Here is an 18,606-nt window from a genome sequence, read left to right as displayed (position 1 = left end):
AGGAGTCCTCAAACCCAAACAACCTCAAAAGTACAATTTATCAAAACCATGGAATGCTAACTCACTACCACTAGACAAGTTCATGGTTGAAAACAAATATGATCCATCAATGTTTAAAGCCCTTATATGCTGCGCATCTCCACCAATTAATGCTATTATTCTTCAACTTCTCCCTTGTTTGAAGCTTATTGTCACCACCAGCACTGGAATTGATCACATTGACCTAAGTGTTTGCAAATGTCGAGGTATACAAGTTGCCAATATAGGAAAATTGTACTCAGAAGATGTTGCGGACATGGCTGTGGCTTTACTCATTGGAGTGTTAAGCAAAATTTCAGCAGCTGATAGATTTGTTAGAACAACCATGCAGTTTGACTTCCCACAATATCGTTCTAACTCTAAGGTTTGTTGTTTTTTTCTTTCTTTCAATAAACAACAACTCCCTCGCCAATCTACTTATTATAATAATATAATATAATAAAATTGATTACTACTAAATTTAATAATTTTCATTTGTTGAATAAATATACGCATAACAATATGAACCACTCAATCTAATAACATAAAAGAAGTTGAGGAAATCTATGTATAAAAATGGAGCCGAAGTTCGAATCTTATACATTTATAAAGATAAAGACTCGTGTGTGTTTTGTTAAAAAAAAGACCCCGTGTCAAAAAATTGATAAATAACGAATATATTACAAATAAATAAGATAAAACATTAACCTGTTCACATTTATAATATATTAAGAAAAAATTGGGACCAATTTCAAATTGTAGTATGCAACGATATAACAATTTTAAAGGTCTCAACAACGACACTACAACAATAAATTGCAAATTAAGTAAAAAAAAAAAAAATTGCAATCTGCATTTGTTTTCATTTTATCACAAAATAAGTATTTGAAATGTAATTGCAATCGCGAGTCCACGACCACAACTTCAATTTAGAACCATTAAAGGTTACACAAATCTTAATTTAATCACATTTTCCCTCCAAACATATCCCCCTATGCCGATGAAGTAGCTTGAACTCGAAGAGATTGGGCCCTCTTTAGGGTTATCCCAAATTGCTCATCCATATTCATGTCTTCTGGGTTTAGGCCATCAGCAAGTGTCCATTCAAAGTTGCGTAGAAGGGATGCTACAACCAAATGCACAGTCCTATGAGCTAAGGGCAATCCTGGACAAATTCTCTTGCCAACCCCAAAGGGTATAAGCTCAAAATTATTACCCTTATAATTAATATCACACTCCAAAAATCTTTCGGGCATGAACATAGTTGGATTTTCCCAAATGGTTGGATCTCTTCCCATTGCCCACACATTGACAAATACTTGTGCATTTTTTGGCACATTGAAGCCTAATATGTTCATATTTTCATCACATTTGTGTGGTAGCAAAAATGGAGCAGCTGGGTGCAATCTCAACGTTTCCTTCACCACTGCTTGTAAGAAAGGCAACTTAGAAATATGTGATTCTTCAATTATTTCATCTTTGCCGATTGCTTTACATAATTCTTTTCTTGCTTTTGTTAATGTTTTCGGGTAACGTAGTAGCTCCACCATAATCCATTCAATGGTGCTTGATGTAGTGTCAACCCCAGCAACAAATAAATCCTACTCAATTAAATATGTTATGTCAATTTAATACGGAAAATGCTAAACAATGCCCCGGATCACTGTTTAAAGATACAAATATAGTAATTTGATATTGGAACTTGTACGGTTAACTCCTAAAAAATGTAAAAAGTATTATTTTTAATTCAAATATTTCTTTTGGTTTCGTTAACTAGTGCTCCAGGGACACTGATTAGCATGACCCATTAAATATAACCTAAGGTATTAGCAAAACCTTGCCATTAAATAAAAAGTTGAAAAACTTTATTGTCAAAAAACATAAAAAGTTGAAAAACTTGAATAATTAAGTGTTAAATATGGTTTAGCCCACATATAAAATTATGAGTTTTCAAATTTAACTCCATTAAATTTTAATTAAATCATGGTAATATTGAATTTTAGTCACTTCATAATATTGTTTTTAGTCCCTATAAAAACATTTTTGTAAAAACATATTTAATCCCTATAAAAATGAATTCTTTAATGAATTCGACTTTAAGATTAAAACAATATTATGTTAAATTTTACTTATCTTCCGACCAATTTTAAGATTATCAAAGTACCTTCCCCTAAAAACTGACTGATTAACACAACAAAATATTAATTCAAAATTAAATAAATAAAATTTTTTTGTCAAGTAACTTAGTGGCTAAAAATTTCACCTTAAAGGTGAATAAGTGGAGTGTCTGAATTTTGAATCCTGATTCCTACGTATATAGTGCGATGTTCCTACCAACTAAGTTAAATATTTAAATATACAAGTTTTATCGTATGAAAATCGATAAATTAAATATTTAAAGTGGATAAAACCAAAATATCGGATATTAAATCAGTCATGACATGGACATCCCACCATCAAAATATTAAAATAATGTTTTGTCAAAAAAATAAATTAAAATAATGTTCAAAATATATAATCAATCACATTATATATTAAATCAGTCATGACATGGACATCCCACCAACAATGGACGGGTTTAGTGCACTTGGAAACATATAATATTTTTTTTTGACGTGTTTGAAACATATAATCAATCATCATATATCACGGATTTGAATTATCTCTGTTTTTTTTTTTGTTTTTCCTTTTTCAATAATAATCGTGTAAAATAAAAATAAAAAATTAGGCTAATAATTGTAGAAATTTATCTTTCGAAGTAAATAGGTAGGAGATCCGGTGTTTGAATCTCGATCTTATATAAAATGCAATAACATCAATTGAGTTATGTTCGGGGGATATTTCGCTACTTTAATTTATTTTTTTATTGAATTTTATAGTCTAGTTATTAAACTCACACATTTTAAGTGTGAGGAATCCGATAATCAAATTTCAGTCTCTTCAATAATATCTTTAATAGCCACAAACAGATGTAACATTTATGGGAGGAATAAAGCTTAGGTTATCTCATCATCAAACGAACTCTAAAAATAGTGTGTTAAAAATTATCCAAAAAGTTGAAAGGTCGTAGATTATGATTTATGATATTCATACTAACCAGAAATAGATGCACCATTTCATTGTGGCTCAATTTAGAAGTGGGTTCTCCAAGATTGTTGTTATTAAGAAGTGAATCTAACACATCATTACACACCTCATAATCAGCTTTGGAATCTCTTGAACAAATTCTTTCTTCAATAATTCCATCAAAAATCTTATACACCTTCTTCATATGATTGGCCATCCTTGCTTTTACCCTTTGTGGATCTAATGGACGAAGAATTGGAAAGAAATCTGAAACATTAGGCCTACCAGCTTCAACCATGTAACCCCAAATAATGTTTTTAAACTCTTGAGACTTTTCATCAGGTGTGGAATGAGCCAAATCCATAGAGAACAAAGTTTTTGAAATTGAATTAAGGACAGTTGTAAAAACAACCTCACCAATATCAAAAACTTCACATTTCTTACATTTTTCATTCACATAATCCAATAATTCATGCAATTTTTGTTGGCGAAGGATTTTTGTTGAGTCTAACATTTTTGTAGAAAATACTTTGGTAGCACAAATTTTTCTTAGTTTCTTCCACAAAGCTAATGTTGGAACCCACCCAACTGAAAATTTGTTATGATCTACTGCACAAATTGCATGTGGGACAGTTCTATTAGAAAATATTTGAGAATTTTCATGTAAGACTTGTTTGGTTAGTTGTGGTGATGAGATTACTATGGTTGTTATGGTTCCTAGTTTAAGTGTCATGATTGGTCCATAGATTTTAGAGAGTTTTGTGAGGGTCTTGTGTGGGTTTTTGCCAAGTTCTAAGATGTTTCCTAAAATGGGAAGTGGGTATGGCCCTGGTGGAAGCTTTGTAGGATTTTGAGTTTGGTTTAATTTTCTAAGAATGAAGATGAGAATGCTTGCACTTAGGAAGGTAATCACTAGCAAAAGTGTTTGGTACTCCATGACTTATTGTGTTTGCCTTTTCCTTTCTTGGCATACATAATAATAATCTTAGCCTTAATAATACACACTTAAACAGTTAAACATTGGTGCTCCACGTGACACCCTATCCAATAACCGACAAAAATAAATAAAATAGTTTTGGAAAAATTCGATTTCTGTTAACCGAATTTTTTCTGAATTTGAACTAGAAAAAACTTCGGTTTCTGCGAACCGAAGTTTTTAACAAGGGCAAAATTGAAATATTTGAAGGTATAAAAAATACATGGGAAACCTAGAGAGAAAACATCAACTTATTTTATCATTAAGGTACTTAAGATACCAAAATTGAAAACAAATTTTTTTTTTTTCATGATATTGTGGTTTCAGCTACATGGAAAGCGAGTTGGAATTGTTGGATTAGGAAGCATTGGCATGGAAGTAGCAAAAAGGTTAGAGGGATTTGGATGCATTATTTTGTATCTCTCAAGGAAGAAAAATCCCTTCGTTACATACCCTTTTTATTCAAACATGCTTGAACTTGCATCTACTAGTGATGCATTAGTTCTATGTTGTCCACAAAATGAACAAACAAGGCACATTGTGAACAAGGAAGTGATGTTGGCATTGGGAAACAAAGGTGTTATAGTCAATGTAGGAAGAGGGTCCCTAATTGATGAGGTGGAGTTGGTGAATTGTTTGATGGAAGGACATATTGGTGGTGCTGGTTTGGATGTGTTTGAGAATGAGCCTAATGTTCCTCAACAACTTTTAGCAATGGACAATGTGGTTTTGTCACCTCACAATGCTGCATTTACTACTGAAACATACATGGCTGCAACTCAACTTGTGGAAGATAATCTAGAAGCCTTCTTCTCCAATAAGCCCTTATTGACAATAGTAAAATTGGAATGAATAGCTTATGGAAAATGCTAATGAGTGCTCCCAGACCACTCTTTAAGCATCTTAAATAGTAACTTATATGTGAAGTCAACACATTGGGAATTAAAATATTTCACTTTTTCAATCAATTATTTCCTTAAATGGAATGTTTAAAGAGTACTCCAGGGACATTCTTAGCAAGACCCATAACTTATTTAGGCATTTGAAATAAAGTTTGTACTAAAAATGCACTACATTCATGTTTCATCATTGTTCTACCTTGTTTTATTGCCTTCTATTGAGTTTTTTTTCTTCTATTACTTCAATTGTTTTACATTGTAGTATATTCCTCTAATTGATTGTTGAGTTGATGCATACCCGTTTTGTTTTCCTTATGTAATCATAAGAACCTTTCCTAGCTATGATTAATATGTAAGATTTGAAAATTCAATACAATATGCAAACATGCAAATAATTTCAAAACCATACATGAAAGCTACATCTGAAAGAATACATAAAATTATAATTCATTTTCTAGTTCATTCTTGGCATCAAAGTGTACAATGAAGTATCTTTATAGTAAACAAGGTATACTATTTATTGTACCTTGTTTCAAATTAGTGAGAATGGTGTAAACAAATTAAATGAATGAAAAGCAAAAATCAATGACCTGCGGCGTGGGAAAGAGATGATGAAGTAGGGGCAGATAGAACACAAACATTGACTCTATCACTTGGACAATTTAATCATACTCTAACAAGGCACTTCACTTGAAATTGCCAAATTTAAAAAGAGAGAGAAGGTTGGGGGTATATTCTGTAGGAAAAAGTGTGTTCTTTGTTTGTACTTAGGACTCGGTGTTATGAAGACCATTCACTTAACTTACAGTTCCTAAGATAAGGATGGTTATACTTGACATATTTGCTCCAGTAAGGGCGATACTTTGTCATGGCTATCTCTAACCATGGTTTCATATTACCATTGTAGTGTACAACTGCTGCATTCTCAATCTCGGTACGATCTATACTTGGACTGTAACCCAAACCAAGTACATGCCATGATTTATTCAGGGGATGTGTTAATCCATAGAATGTCATTAGCCCTGGAGGTAATGTCCCTAATTTCCACAGTACCCTGTCTTCGTTCTGAAATCAAACAAGAAAAAAATGGTCAGTGAAAGATATTAATTTGTTTTTGTCTATTTATGTGAAGATGGACGGAGCATGATTCTCTACAGTTAGGACGGGCACACAGTCATGAAATCAAGGAATCTAGATTGTTGGATGAGGATCAGACGGCACACATTCCGACTTCTTCGAATTAGTTTTAAAATACAATTTGGAATACGAGTCATCTGATTCCTAGCGGCCGTGATTCTTGGCTGCATGCATGACTATGTGACTGCAGAGAATCCAATTCCGAGAATAGACACATGATGTAAACCGAATGTTATGTTCAATTGCTCACCAAATTCTGCCACCTGTGATATATGCCAGTAATGTCCTTCTTTTTCCACACCTTCAAATCAAATATGTTCATTCCATATGCCCAACCACATGCATTGGGATCAAAGTTTTTCGCAATATGTGGATTTGAAAAGTTAAGATACTTGTCAAATCGGTGAAAGCTCTCACCACATGTTTCAACTGCACCGTTTACTTTTCCATGAAGATCCACAGCCCATAATCCAGTCAAATCCTTCTGGACAACGATGTCATCATCAAGGAAAAGAATCTTATCCAATTTTGGATAGACTTGTGGAAGATAGAACCTCAGGTGGTTGAGCATTGAAAGATATTTTGGATTTCTGTACTTGAGATTAGAGGCACCAGTGGTGGATGGGTGACCTGCCTTGAAATAATACTCTTTCATTGTCACAGATTCAAGTTGTCTCAGGACTGGGCAGTAGGATGAGTTCAACCACTTAAATTCATCAACATTTTCAACATTGATTGTAGCTTTTCCAGGAGGATTCAGTAAAAACCACATGTTCATGGCTCCAAAATTTAGTTTATCAGTAACAAGGTGAAACACATGCTTTGAGGGATCCTGCAATGTCAAAGACAAGACAACGACATAAGATAATGAAGGGTTGGAGTTTTTTATGTTTTTAGGTGAAGATGAAGGGTTGGATTTAATAATACTATTTATCAATAATAGATGCACAATTGCAAGCAAAATATGTGTATCCAAGCTCAAATTTTTCATCATCGGTAAAAAGGAATGTGCTTGAAAAACATACACAAGCACATATGTATGATAAAAGATTCTTAGCCCTTTACCTTTGCATTTAAAACAGTTGAATTGACAACAACAGATGCAGCCAAAACATTGTCTGAGAATAGGGCGTAATGATAAAGACTGGGATTAACCAAATTCTCAGTCTTAGGGAACTTTCTCTTTTCAGGTGGAAGGAGGTAGTAATCTATGGTAAGGCGCATCGATAAGCAGTGAATTCCATTTGGTATGGTCTTGGCAGCCAACTGACTAAGGAATGTGCTTTGTTTCTTCAAGCCTCTAACCTGCTCATCAGCAGTTTGTAGCATTGCCCTCAATTTCCCAGTAACCAACTTGCAGTCATACAATTGATCTTTTACCTTAGAAAGAACTTGCCCCATAGCTTTGATTTTTTCATGTTCACTAAAGATAATTAATTAGGTCAGTCAATAAAACCCAAATGCAGATATTTATACACACTACAGAAAATTGAACATACCTGTGGTGTAGGTCAGCATCAGAAGTTGCCTCACCTAAAGCACGCTGACTCTCTTTAAGTCGTGTTTGCAGTTCTTGGTACAAATCAAGCTTGTTCTTCATCTTTGCAATACTTAAGTATACCCTAGCCATAATAATCTGATCTCGCATCAACCGAACAGTAGAATCAGCATTCTCATTTTCATTTTCTTTCCTCCAAATGTTGTATTTACCTAGAACTGCTGAATCAACGGATTTTGAACGTTCAATAGCTAAATCTTCAAGTTTCACAATAACTTCATCATCCTGTTTTACCAACTCAGCAGCACGCTTTGCCATCCTTTTCTCTATTAACTGCTGCAGAAGATATTTGCAAAGAAAAAAAAAGTTTATTTCAAGAATATTTTCGTTGTTCTCTAAATAAAGTATCAAAATGATATTCTGGCTTTTTCGTTGTTCTCTATAAATCATGCTTGGAGTATGATTATACGATTATCTATATATGTGGTTTAGGCTTTTTCAGTAAACTATCAAAATGACAAAGTTAAAAGGTGGGGAGATTACTCTGTATTACACACATAATTTTGTTAGTGGTATCCAAAAAACTATGCAAGTAAAAAAAAATTAAAAAATCCAAAAGTATGATGCTCACCCTTCTGGCTAGCTTTACAGGACTATCAGTCCACTGAGGAAGACCAACTGCAGTAATAAAAAAAAACTGAGAAAGTAAAATAAAATAAAACATGGGCATATTAACTGATAGTAAGTGATACAACCTGAAGATTTTCCTTCCTTCTCCTTTTGTTTTTCTTGTCTAAGATGCGTTTCTGGTTGGTTTAGCTTAATATGAAAAATAACAAAAGGGATTAACATTTAGTAGCAATAAGACAAGAATGCATTTTTCAGGAAATCAAAGTTTCAAGCAGAAGCACATCATTAATCCTAACCTGATATGTAGCGTTTGAAGTCTTTAACCCAACAACTCTCCATGAGGCAGAAAGATTATTTCTGAAATTTTCTAGACTCAAAGGCCCCATATCATTTGTGCTCGACATAATCATATCAAGAACCTAAAATATAACATTCATTAGAAGGCACGGAAGAAAGAGAACTCTTGCATGAAAATATTAGGAGATACAAAAGAAGAGTAATGTCAGCTTGTGTGCTTGCCTCTTTTGGAAAAAGAGATTTAAGGTCATGAAGGGCCTTCTGTTCTCTCCATTTGGAACCCTGCAACAGCCACCAGTATAGGGTAAAAAAAATGTCTCAAAGCTTTATGCATTATAGTTCTAGAAGTAACAAATGAACCTGAAAAACGTATAAAACGGGATACCTGTTGGATTGTAACATCTGAAATATCATTGCGATCTGCATAATGTATTCGAAGTAATAATTACTATAACATAACTCATATATGTGCACATAAGAGAAATCCAGAGGGATGTCAATCGTATTATTACAATGTTAAAATAGTATTTCTTCCTCCTCAAATCAAGAACATCAAACTAAATCTTAATTTTCATAATTCAAAAGTCCCTAACAACAAAAAATGAGGATTTGCAAACAAACAAAGCCATATATGTGGTTCCTTAAACAGGATATGGTGAATAATTTCTAGAGCATCCATATAATAGAATAATTAGATGTTCGAAACACAATATTGATTCAGTTAAAAGCACCAATTAGATATACACCGAGGATCGGAAGCACAAGCGGGAAACAGCAACAGGGGCGTAAGCATAAGCAAAGTGAGAAACATTTCATGAAAAACATTATTCATGATATGTAAGTATCAAAGGTTACGACTTATCATATCAACCATAGCATCAATCGCTATTGTCCTTTCCCATTTAATACAATGCAGAATCTCTAATTGTTAACACTATCATATCATCACAGTGCATATCTCTCTCACTCTCTCTTTGCTAATCTCACCGAGCCCTAGGGTATCAAAGCAGAAAAAGCCAATTGCACTACTTAACACTTGTACCATAAGAAACATAGATCTAGTAACCCCCAAAAAAAAAACAGTTACAAACAATTAATCAATAGTCATTTGTCAATTAAAATCAAGGATCTGCATAAAAAACAATAAAATTGAATGAAACCAATGAGTGATAGAGAGAGAGAGGGTACCGGAAGAAGTGTTGAGGGCGAAGAAGAAAAAGAGGGGTGCGAGAAGAAAGAGAAGAACGAAAGCGAGAAGAGGAAAAGGAGATCCCTTGCTTCTGTTGTTAAGCGGCATTGTGGGTTGATCAGATAGAAAGAGGCATTGAGATCTGAATGGAATGGGATTCAAAAGAAACAAAATTATTGTGTGATGTGAGGGTTTATGCGTAATGTTAGTACAAATTCGAATCCACCATAGACACACAAACAAAGAAAGAAACAAAGAAAGAAACAAAGACTGTGTGAATCTAAATCGTAGTAAGAGATCTCGTTTTGCCACCTATTGATTCTCGGGCGCATCTGCTACCTAAGTAGCGGACATTCGTCAAAACATTCTACCTTTATAATGTCTGCTATTTAAGTAGCGGAAGTTATTTTTTAAGATTTCTAATTTTTATAACGTCCGCTATCTAAATAATGAAAGGGTAAAATTGAAGAATCATATGGTGCGCGAATAACCGGTAGGATAGCAAAAGTAATTATGTATGTGTATGTTTTGTTTAAGATGTGAATGTGATGTTGTAATTTTTGTTTGTGTTTGGGTGGGTGTGAGTGGGTGGGTCACTTTCTTTTTACTTAAAAAATTACTTAAAAAATAAATAAATACTTTTCCAAAAAATAAATAAATAATTTATTTTCCTTCTTCACTTGCTCTAGTAGCTGTCATCTTCCTGTTCTATTTCCTATTGGCTACTATTAGTGCTAATTAGTTTTCATACACGTTTGTTTATAAAAAGGAATATGATTTTTTGGAATACAAAATCATACACCTATTACTATATTAGTTAGGAATTTGAGTTCGATCATTAACTTGAGCATGCAACGGTGTTAAGAGTATTATTATTTTTTTTATAATTATTATTTTTTAAAATAAGTTTAATATTCTTTCGAAAAATACTTTTCATCACGAATGATGGGTTAACGAAAACTAAGAATATCACTATAACCCACCCATGTTTTCAGTCAAACATTAATATTATTTATTTTTATTTTTTAAAAAAAAAAACTGTCATTTTAAGCCTGTGTTGTAAATCTCGTGAAATTGCAATTCGTGATGAATATCATTGCTGTATTCTTTCATATAGAAATTTATTTTTGCAGGGCCCTTCCCTCTTTTTGTAACAACAAAAAAAGAAATTTATTTTTGCAAGACAAAAAATAGTTGTGCGGTTAACCACTTTACTACTTTTTTTTTTTTGGTCAGGTAGCCTAGTGGCTTGAAATTCCACCTTTAAAGATGGATAAGTGGAGTGTCCAGGGTTCGAACCCTGGCTCCTGCATATAAAATGCTGATGTCCCAACCAATTGAGCTAAGCTCATGGGGACAACCACTTTACTACTTTATTAACCATTTTTTAACATATATCATAAAATGGGAAGAGAAAAGAGAGTGAACAATTCTTGAAACAATATTTGCTTTAAAATAAAACAAAATCCAAGTTATAAACAACAAAAAATAAAAACTGCATCACATCTCCGCACCTAGCGCAACATGTCATGCGCCTAGCGCATGTTACAGAACCAAAACATGAAGCTGATGCGCGCTTTGCGCCTAGTACAGGGACAATATCAAAAACCTGTTTCTGAACCTGAGATTTGAAGGCATACTCAACAACACTAAATAATTTTTTTTCGGGGTGTAAGTACTAAATAACTTGGCTAAGTTAACAAATTAAAATAAAATTGACAATGTCATTTTTTTTGTGTGCTAACGCACCGGTTCCTAGAAGAAGGGACCTAGTATTTCGGAATTCGAATGTGAGATAAATAACACCTAACAAAGAAATTGTTCCACTCAAAAATTAAATCGAGTTCTCCGAATGATCCGTTCTTTGGTAAAATTTATTAACCACTTAAGAATGACGTGGTTAACAATGTCATTTTTTTTGTTTGCTCATAAATTTTTATTTACCTTCATTATGCATTAAAATCTGTCACATCATTTAATTATATAGTATTAAAAACAATAATATTATGAGAACACATTTTTATAGAGAAAAATACAACACCGTATATCTTACATGTGTGGGAGTCTGGGAGAGTTTTAAAACAGATGTATTATGGAATAGTGATAGTATTTTTATCTATAAAAATCTGTTTAAATAACATATCTCTATTAGTCTTAAAAAAAAATATCTCTATTAAAAAAGCATCCAACACATTAATACATGGTTAATTCAAACATTAGTTAATTGCTTGAAAGAGTAAAATAAAGGACCATAATTAACTCCATATATCATATATGTATCCCATTACAGACAATATGCATCTGCAAACTTCCAACAAATGTCATTAAGATACATTTCGTTAATAGCATAAGGATAAAAAATAATTAACCGGAATCTAAAAAGTATATAGTCAATAATAAGGTAATAAACCTATGTACTCAATTAAGTCAATCAAAGCATCCATCCTTGGATAAAGCTAGTCTCACCAACCATGTTCTTTGGAGCACTGGATTGTTCAGCTTGAACATAGTTTTGGTACCTGCAAGAAATAAATAACTACGTTGATGTTTTGAACCATATAAATTATTATCTTCGTCGCAATTTGATTGACACAATTAATTCTTTCACGCACGCTGATGCATAACTTTGACGATTAGTATTTTTAATTGTATAATAATAAAAATTTGATATTTTGAAAATACTAATCGAGACGAATTAAACAACATCTTATATGCTAATATTTATTTTTGTTTATTAGTAGAAAAATAAAGTCAAAACAACATGTATGAATAGTGCACAACAGTCAATTGTGTCAATCAAATTGAGACGGAGGGAGTATTAGAGATCACTTAGAGATTCGCCGAATCTTTTTTGGTGTCTCTGTCCTCTACAACAAATGGTCAGCTGTTGTAGTATTAATCTACAAGACAGACTTTTGACTCTGACTGTAGAGCTCAGAGACACTCAAGAGAATCCGAGTCGTTCGATATTAGTATACATGTTAACATTTTTGAATTATGTGATTAAAATTTTGAGGTAATAATAAAATAACATATAAAAGAAGGAAATTTGGAATACCCTATTTGCAAGAAAGGTTCAGGTTGGCAATCCATGGTATTGGTTTCAGAAGGCTGAAAAGGAAAGTTGCCTCCTCCAGCAACAGTAGCAGAATTAGTAGTGTTCCACATGCTTTCATATGCTTTCAGATTAAATCCATCTGATTCAAGCTGAAAATGAGGTTTCATCAAATTAGTAAATTCAAAATTTGGCAGTTATTGAGAAAAACAAATCTAAACTAGTACAAGATGTTCTAGGCATTTTTGTTGCCATAATGTAATACCTTGAATCGAAGTTGCTTATTTATTTCTCCAAGGTGAAGTTCCTGCAATGGCGATCAATGGTTAACATAGGATCGAGAAGTTTTACTTGAACATCACAAATATGATATCGCACGTGAAGACTATAAAAAAACACATACACAACCAGATAAATTATAGAGCTAGGCAAAATTTCACAAGTGACATATAATATTTAAATAGCCCAACAAAAAATTTCAGTTTTACCCAAAGCTCGGGCAAATGCCCAGGTTTGTTGGGACTTGGCTCTGCCCATGATTATGTGTTGTTAAACAACATTTATGTTTTCAAAATCTCATTTTAAACCTTAGTACAAAAAGAAATGTATATATGAAAAAAAATTGAGGTAACATTTCTTACCTTTTTCCTAAGCTCTTCCATTTGTTCAATCATAATTTGTGTCTGCAAGCAAATGAAATAAAAGGTGATACATAATATGTGTGTTTTTTAGATATTAGAGGGTAGAAAAATACAGAGGAGTTATGATAATTTTAAGGTACCTTCCTCTGCCTAGCTTGTGCTAAAGCTCCTTCAAGTTGTTTCTCAAGATTTTGTAACTCTTTAATGTTCAATGGTCCAAGATCTTCCCCTAGCAATTGCCTAAAATAATTAACATGACAATTAGGGCCGACCCAACATAACTAGAGGCCTAAAGTAATTTCTATTGTGAGGCCTTATATAACGAAAAAAATTACATACGACTTTTATGAAAATAAATACAAAAAGTTTAAATAGTACTAAGGTCAAGGGTTGAACTTATGTCTAAGAGGATTTGAGGCATTTACCTTAACCAATTCAACTAAAGAAAAATTTGAAATTTAATGATTGTATTATATATTTATAACCAAATGAAAATTTTTTAAGGCCTTTTTTTAGCTCAAAACTTTGGAGCCTAAAGCCTTTGTTTGAGTTACTTGACCAAGATCGTTAATTAGAAAACAATAAGAGTGTGAAGGAGGAGCACACTTAAAAGTTAAAACCTTTGAGACTTTTGAAGTGACTCATACTTTGCCTTTAGCTTTGAGATCTCTTGGTACCAGTTCTGTTTGACAAAATAGAAATTCATGAAATCAATTATTTAATAACAAAGATCCAAATTATAATTGATCACTGCTTTATATAATAAGAATGAAGACAATTTTTTGTATACTTGCATATAATTAATTTAGCAAATGTACACACATACCTGAGTTTCATGTTCATTATCATTATCATTTTGAGAAGTATAAGAGCATCTCTGATATCGTTCTAGGGTTTTGCCAATGCTACAAATTGAAACAAACTCATTACGATCTCAAAGATACCACTTTGTTTGAACCAGTGCCACAAATGTACACATATTTTTTCACTCTAGGTCATTAATTTTATATTGAACTGTCTAGATTAAAAAATGTACTTTTTTTTTTGTTAAAATACATCAACAATTAAATAGAGCCTTTGGAAATGAGTTCTTAGAGAGGCTACCCCAGTCAAGGATCAAATCAGAAGGAAGTTATGCAACCATTATCAACCTTTTTAGTCACCTCATCTAAAAAACAATGTGAAGTAGCATTTTCAGGATCACCTAGTAAGGACACGTTTCTCATGAGATTCTCAAGCACCCCTCCAAGATGAGGGGAGGGATATAAAGAGTCATATCTCACTAAAATTATATCTCTCCAGAGACTAGTCTCGATATGGAAATGGTTAATTTCTGGGTAAAAACCATGTCTCCCCAATTTCCTTTTATGAGTGGGTTATCTATCATACTTTATGCTGGAACCAGTAGAGTTTGTACGGGTATCGTGTCTCTTCCTAACATGCAATATATTCTTCTTCTCGTGGTGGTGCCTTTGAGAGGTTCTAGTTTGTTGGTGATGTACTTTCTTGTTTCCTTGTAATTTCATTTTATTTTCTTGTCTTAGATATTATCGTGTTCTAGTGAAATGTACTTCTTATTCTGCTTCTTGATTTATTTCAAAAAATTATTATGAATAAATTAAAATAACATCTATTTTTTAAATCAATTAAGATGTTTTTTTTACGTTAAATCAATTAAGATGTTGAATAAAAAATATTGATTATTTATATTTATAATACTTTTATTAAAGAAACTCCTTTAAAAACTTGAATATTTGTTTAAATAATATTTAAGATATTAAATACAAAATTTTAATCAATTATTAATATTTACATAATTATTATGTATTTAGTTACAATATTCACAATAAACTCAAAAACTATTTAAAAGTCATTTATAGAATCACAAAATAGCTAGTTAATTTTATTTCAATCTATCCTTAATTTTTCTTCAATTTTTTTTTAAGAAAATATAACCCATAGGTTTTCTTCATAAAAAGTATTTTTATGATTTTATTTAAAATTTTTTAAAAAAAGACTGAACCGTCCCATAGTAATTCGAACATGCCGTAATAATGAACAAGGGGTCTCATAGTACAACTTAAACTAAGGCACATATAACACAAAAAAAAGATTGTGTCCGTAAACACTCACCCAACTAGTAAAAATGTAAAAAATTATTAGATCAGACATCGTGAGCGAAGTTCGAATTTCGATTTCTTTACTTATTAGTATATGTGAGTTTTTTTCTCTTATGTAACCAAAAAAGTATATGTGAGTTTTTAATGACTGTTGTCATTTCGTCTATTTACCAATTTTTTTTTTATGTTAATGACTTTAATTTGTAAAGAAAAAAATGAAAGAACTTCAAGGATTCATTTATAATATTGATTTGTATTGGTATTTTGCAGCCTTTAGTTTTTTCAACAACACACAAAAAAAAAAATGAAAATGTGACAATAAAGTCTCAGGATATGGTGCAAGTGGTTAGTGTGCAATATGAATGTTTGTTGTAAGTTTTAAGGTATTTATTCAATTTCAACTCATAGATAAAATATGTTTTTGTTCTTCTTCTTCTTCTTCTTCTTCTTCTTTTCCTGAGGAAAACACGTTATTTCTGACTTCATGAAAAGGAAAAAACATATTTACCTCAATGAGTTGTTACAATGCTGACCGAAGATAAGAAGGAAAAAGAAAACATTTTCTTCATTTTTTTGGTAAATAAAATTATAGAAATACTTTCTCACATCCAAAATAAGAAATGAGAGGCATATAATATTATAGAACATTGTACTATATATGAAGGAGGGCGAGGTTCGAACCCGGTCATCTCACTTATCCACTTTAAGGGTTAAATTTTTATCGACTATATGCTATTTGACCAAAAAAATGTAAATAACAGTGTAAATTTTACTTAATCATATGTATATTTATAGAACTAACTAATCATACGTATATTAATTGTATGACTCAAAAAATAATGATATGTATATCATAATTAAACTCGTACAAAACATTTAAAAGGCTATAAATTTTTCTCAAAAAAAGAAAAATATCATGTTGAACTTGAACCTAACCTCTCTGCATTTGGATGGTTTGAAACATGTGTTCACATGTAAATTAGCAAACACATGCTAAATCACACCCTGGACGTAATTAATAATATGTCAAGGAAAGTGTGGGAGAGAGGGATATGGTTGATTGATAATAAAATTATAATGTGACCATTTTAGCAAATCCAATTCATATATGTATGTGACCAAGGACCATAGTTTACTACTTTATTAAGTTTTGAAATAACAACATAATCCTAAAATGGCTTAGAAAATCACAACACTCACACACAGTACTCCTAATGTTATTTTAATTTTGTACATGACATAACATATACTGTACTTAATATATAACAAGACTCAGATATTTTATCAATGATAATATAACTCTTAAAAAGGATGAACATATTCATGTTTATTAATTTTAAGCAATTTTTTGTTTATAAACCTTCTCAATCTATTAAGTACAAAACTTAATCCAAAAGAAAAAAGTTACAACAAGGAGGGAGAGAAAGAGAGAGAGAGTAAAAATGAAAACTCAAAAGACCTAATGAACAACCGAGTGTAGTGCTTGTGCTTCACTGTTTCATTCATTATCATTGGGAATAAATAGTAAATAAACTGTATAAAATGAATGTTTTATTAAATTACATATTTTTAATAAAAATAATTGTATCTCTGTCAAAAAAAAATGTATTAAACTTGTTATTCTTTGGAGTTTGGAAAAGTGATCAAACCAATTAAACATTGATAAAAAGAAAATAAAAACATTGTTTGTTAATCATTCCAAATTAAAAAAAAGTAAAAAAAAAAAATAAACACTTTTGATTGTTAATTCCCCTACCCCAAATGGAGATGGCAATTATTTTTAGGACACACATAGAGGACCCTCACACAAAGATATGAGAAGAAACCATAAAATAAATAAAAAACAAAAAAATCAAAGTTTTAAAGGACTAAATAAAGGGGTCAAGAATTCCATAGATACGGACCTGGATTGGGTGCGGTCGACACTAGCATGAAGTGCTAAATCTCAAGTTTTATATAATTAATCATTTCCATTCTCCATTTAGAGAGTAAAGTGAAAGAAACCCTAGATCTTGCACAATGGTACAAGAAAGTGAACATCCTAGTACTTTACCTTACATGTGAGAACAGGGAAAATAGATTGTACTGTTCCATCAAGAAGGGAACAAAGCTGAAACCTTTATCTTAGAATACACATATACATAGAGAGTTTGTGGGGTAATATATGATATCATATTTCTCTTCTCTGATCTCTGATTTCTGAAACCTTCTCCCATCAGTGTGAAACCCCCCCAAAATACAGGAAATATAAAATAAAAAGAATGGAAAATTTTTGGGGGGTGTGAAAAGTAAAATCTTAAAGACAACAAATGCAGAAACCAGTAACCATTTTGGTGTAAGAAACTGAATCATTGTAAAAAGTGTATTTCAGAGAGAAGAGAAGAAGAAGGTAAAAATATCAGAAAATCAAAAGATCTATCTACTGTATAAAGTTTTTAGTTTCTATTGGGATTTGCACCCCCCCTAAAATATTAAAAAAAATAAATATGAACAGAAGCTTCTACAAGTACTACTGCAAGAAAATTAATTAAAAGTTGAGATTTTTATTTTATATGAAAGAGAGAGAGAAAAGGGTACCTACCCAGAAGTTGAGCTTCCAAATTCAGAGAGTTTGCCACGGCTTGAGAAAATGATTAGGGCAATTTCAGCATCACATAGAACTGAGAGTTCATAAGCTTTTTTCAATAAGCCATTTCTTCTTTTTGAGAAAGTAACTTGCCGGTTGATTTTGTTTTCTATCCTCTTCAGCTCAACTCTTCCTCTACCCATTCTTATTTCTGATTACTCTCTCTTTTTCTTTTGAGTTTGTGTCTACAAAAATGAATAACTCAACAAGTTTATAGTATTTATAATATTTGAATTGAATAATGTAATATATATTTTTATTTTTTTTTACTTATGTATTGTAATTTACTGTTATGGTGTATGTTGGGAATTCACTCTCATTTAAATCAAATTACAGCAGTATCATAAAACTTTAACGGAATTACGGTGAGTTATCATAATTTTGTAAAAGATTACGGACCGTAGTTTTTTGAAAATCATAACGATTTGGTTTTACAATGAATGAACTCACAATG

The 18,606-nt window shown here is 31.8% G+C and overlaps 4 protein-coding genes across 6 annotated transcripts in view; 1 reads left to right on the top strand and 3 right to left on the bottom strand.

Moving 5' to 3' along the window:
• The window catches only part of LOC123889260 (cytochrome P450 76T24-like), a 70,312-nt gene extending 66,237 nt beyond the window's left edge, over positions 1 to 4,075 (bottom strand). Inside the window, exons 1-2 of one of the 2 annotated variants that reach the window (XM_045938524.1) lie at positions 3,116 to 4,075; positions 715 to 1,619 (exon numbers count right to left, since the gene is read on the bottom strand). In XM_045938524.1, the coding sequence (XP_045794480.1) occupies positions 1,011 to 1,619; positions 3,116 to 4,021 (1,515 nt within the window). In that variant the 5' untranslated portion in view covers positions 4,022 to 4,075 and the 3' untranslated portion in view covers positions 715 to 1,010. Of the gene's footprint in view, positions 1 to 714; positions 1,620 to 3,115 lie in introns of those variants that run through there. The other variant, XM_045938523.1, reaches the window with a different exon arrangement.
• A 294-nt stretch (positions 4,076 to 4,369) lies between these two features.
• Positions 4,370 to 5,099, top strand: LOC123891858 (glyoxylate/hydroxypyruvate reductase HPR3-like). Its single transcript, XM_045941737.1, has one exon. It carries the CDS (start codon positions 4,370 to 4,372, stop codon positions 4,910 to 4,912), a length of 543 nt encoding a protein of 180 aa, XP_045797693.1. The 3' UTR covers positions 4,913 to 5,099.
• A 283-nt stretch (positions 5,100 to 5,382) lies between these two features.
• LOC123889258 (polygalacturonate 4-alpha-galacturonosyltransferase-like) lies at positions 5,383 to 10,286 on the bottom strand. Of its 2 annotated transcripts, none has more exons than XM_045938518.1 (10): positions 9,710 to 10,286; positions 8,907 to 8,941; positions 8,744 to 8,803; positions 8,521 to 8,643; positions 8,350 to 8,413; positions 8,226 to 8,272; positions 7,596 to 7,930; positions 7,162 to 7,519; positions 6,347 to 6,928; positions 5,383 to 6,024 (listed from the first exon to the last, which is right to left on the bottom strand). In XM_045938518.1, the coding sequence occupies exons 1-10, from the start codon at positions 9,816 to 9,818 to the stop codon at positions 5,740 to 5,742; spliced, it is 1,998 nt and encodes a 665-aa protein (XP_045794474.1). In that variant the 5' UTR covers positions 9,819 to 10,286; the 3' UTR covers positions 5,383 to 5,739. The 2 variants fall into 2 exon arrangements, with proteins under 2 accessions (XP_045794474.1, XP_045794475.1); XM_045938519.1 differs by having other exon boundaries at positions 7,596 to 7,927; positions 9,710 to 10,018.
• Positions 10,287 to 12,141: 1,855 nt separating this feature from the next.
• LOC123890016 (agamous-like MADS-box protein MADS3) lies at positions 12,142 to 18,295 on the bottom strand. Its single transcript, XM_045939561.1, has 8 exons — positions 18,108 to 18,295; positions 14,233 to 14,311; positions 14,027 to 14,088; positions 13,547 to 13,646; positions 13,407 to 13,448; positions 13,031 to 13,072; positions 12,769 to 12,917; positions 12,142 to 12,229 (listed from the first exon to the last, which is right to left on the bottom strand). Exons 1-8 carry the CDS (start codon positions 18,293 to 18,295, stop codon positions 12,142 to 12,144), a joined length of 750 nt encoding a protein of 249 aa, XP_045795517.1.
• Between the last annotated feature and the right edge of the window lie 311 nt (positions 18,296 to 18,606).

The sequence above is a fragment of the Trifolium pratense genome, linkage group LG6 (assembly GCF_020283565.1).
Source record: "Trifolium pratense cultivar HEN17-A07 linkage group LG6, ARS_RC_1.1, whole genome shotgun sequence".
Taxonomy (NCBI): Eukaryota; Viridiplantae; Streptophyta; class Magnoliopsida; order Fabales; family Fabaceae; genus Trifolium; species Trifolium pratense.
The sequence above is the reverse complement of the archived record's forward strand: the minus strand, read 5'-3'. Positions and strand labels throughout refer to the sequence as shown.

Bases quoted from the DNA above. Each gene is read 5' to 3' on its own strand.
- LOC123891858 (XM_045941737.1), top strand. From the start codon at position 4,370: ATGATATTGTGGTTTCAGCTACATGGAAAGCGAGTTGGAATTGTTGGA.
- LOC123889258 (XM_045938518.1), bottom strand. From the start codon at position 9,818: ATGCCGCTTAACAACAGAAGCAAGGGATCTCCTTTTCCTCTTCTCGCT. The intron at 7,520-7,595 runs GTATGTTCAATT...AATTATCTTTAG, and splicing joins GATGCTGACCTACACCACAG to TGAACATGAAAAAATCAAAG. The intron at 6,929-7,161 runs GTAAAGGGCTAA...TTGACATTGCAG, and splicing joins CAACTGTTTTAAATGCAAAG to GATCCCTCAAAGCATGTGTT.
- LOC123890016 (XM_045939561.1), bottom strand. From the start codon at position 18,295: ATGGGTAGAGGAAGAGTTGAGCTGAAGAGGATAGAAAACAAAATCAAC. The intron at 13,449-13,546 runs GTACCTTAAAAT...ATTTGCTTGCAG, and splicing joins CACAAGCTAGGCAGAGGAAG to ACACAAATTATGATTGAACA. The intron at 12,230-12,768 runs GTATTCCAAATT...TATTTCTTGCAG, and splicing joins GAACCTTTCTTGCAAATAGG to GTACCAAAACTATGTTCAAG.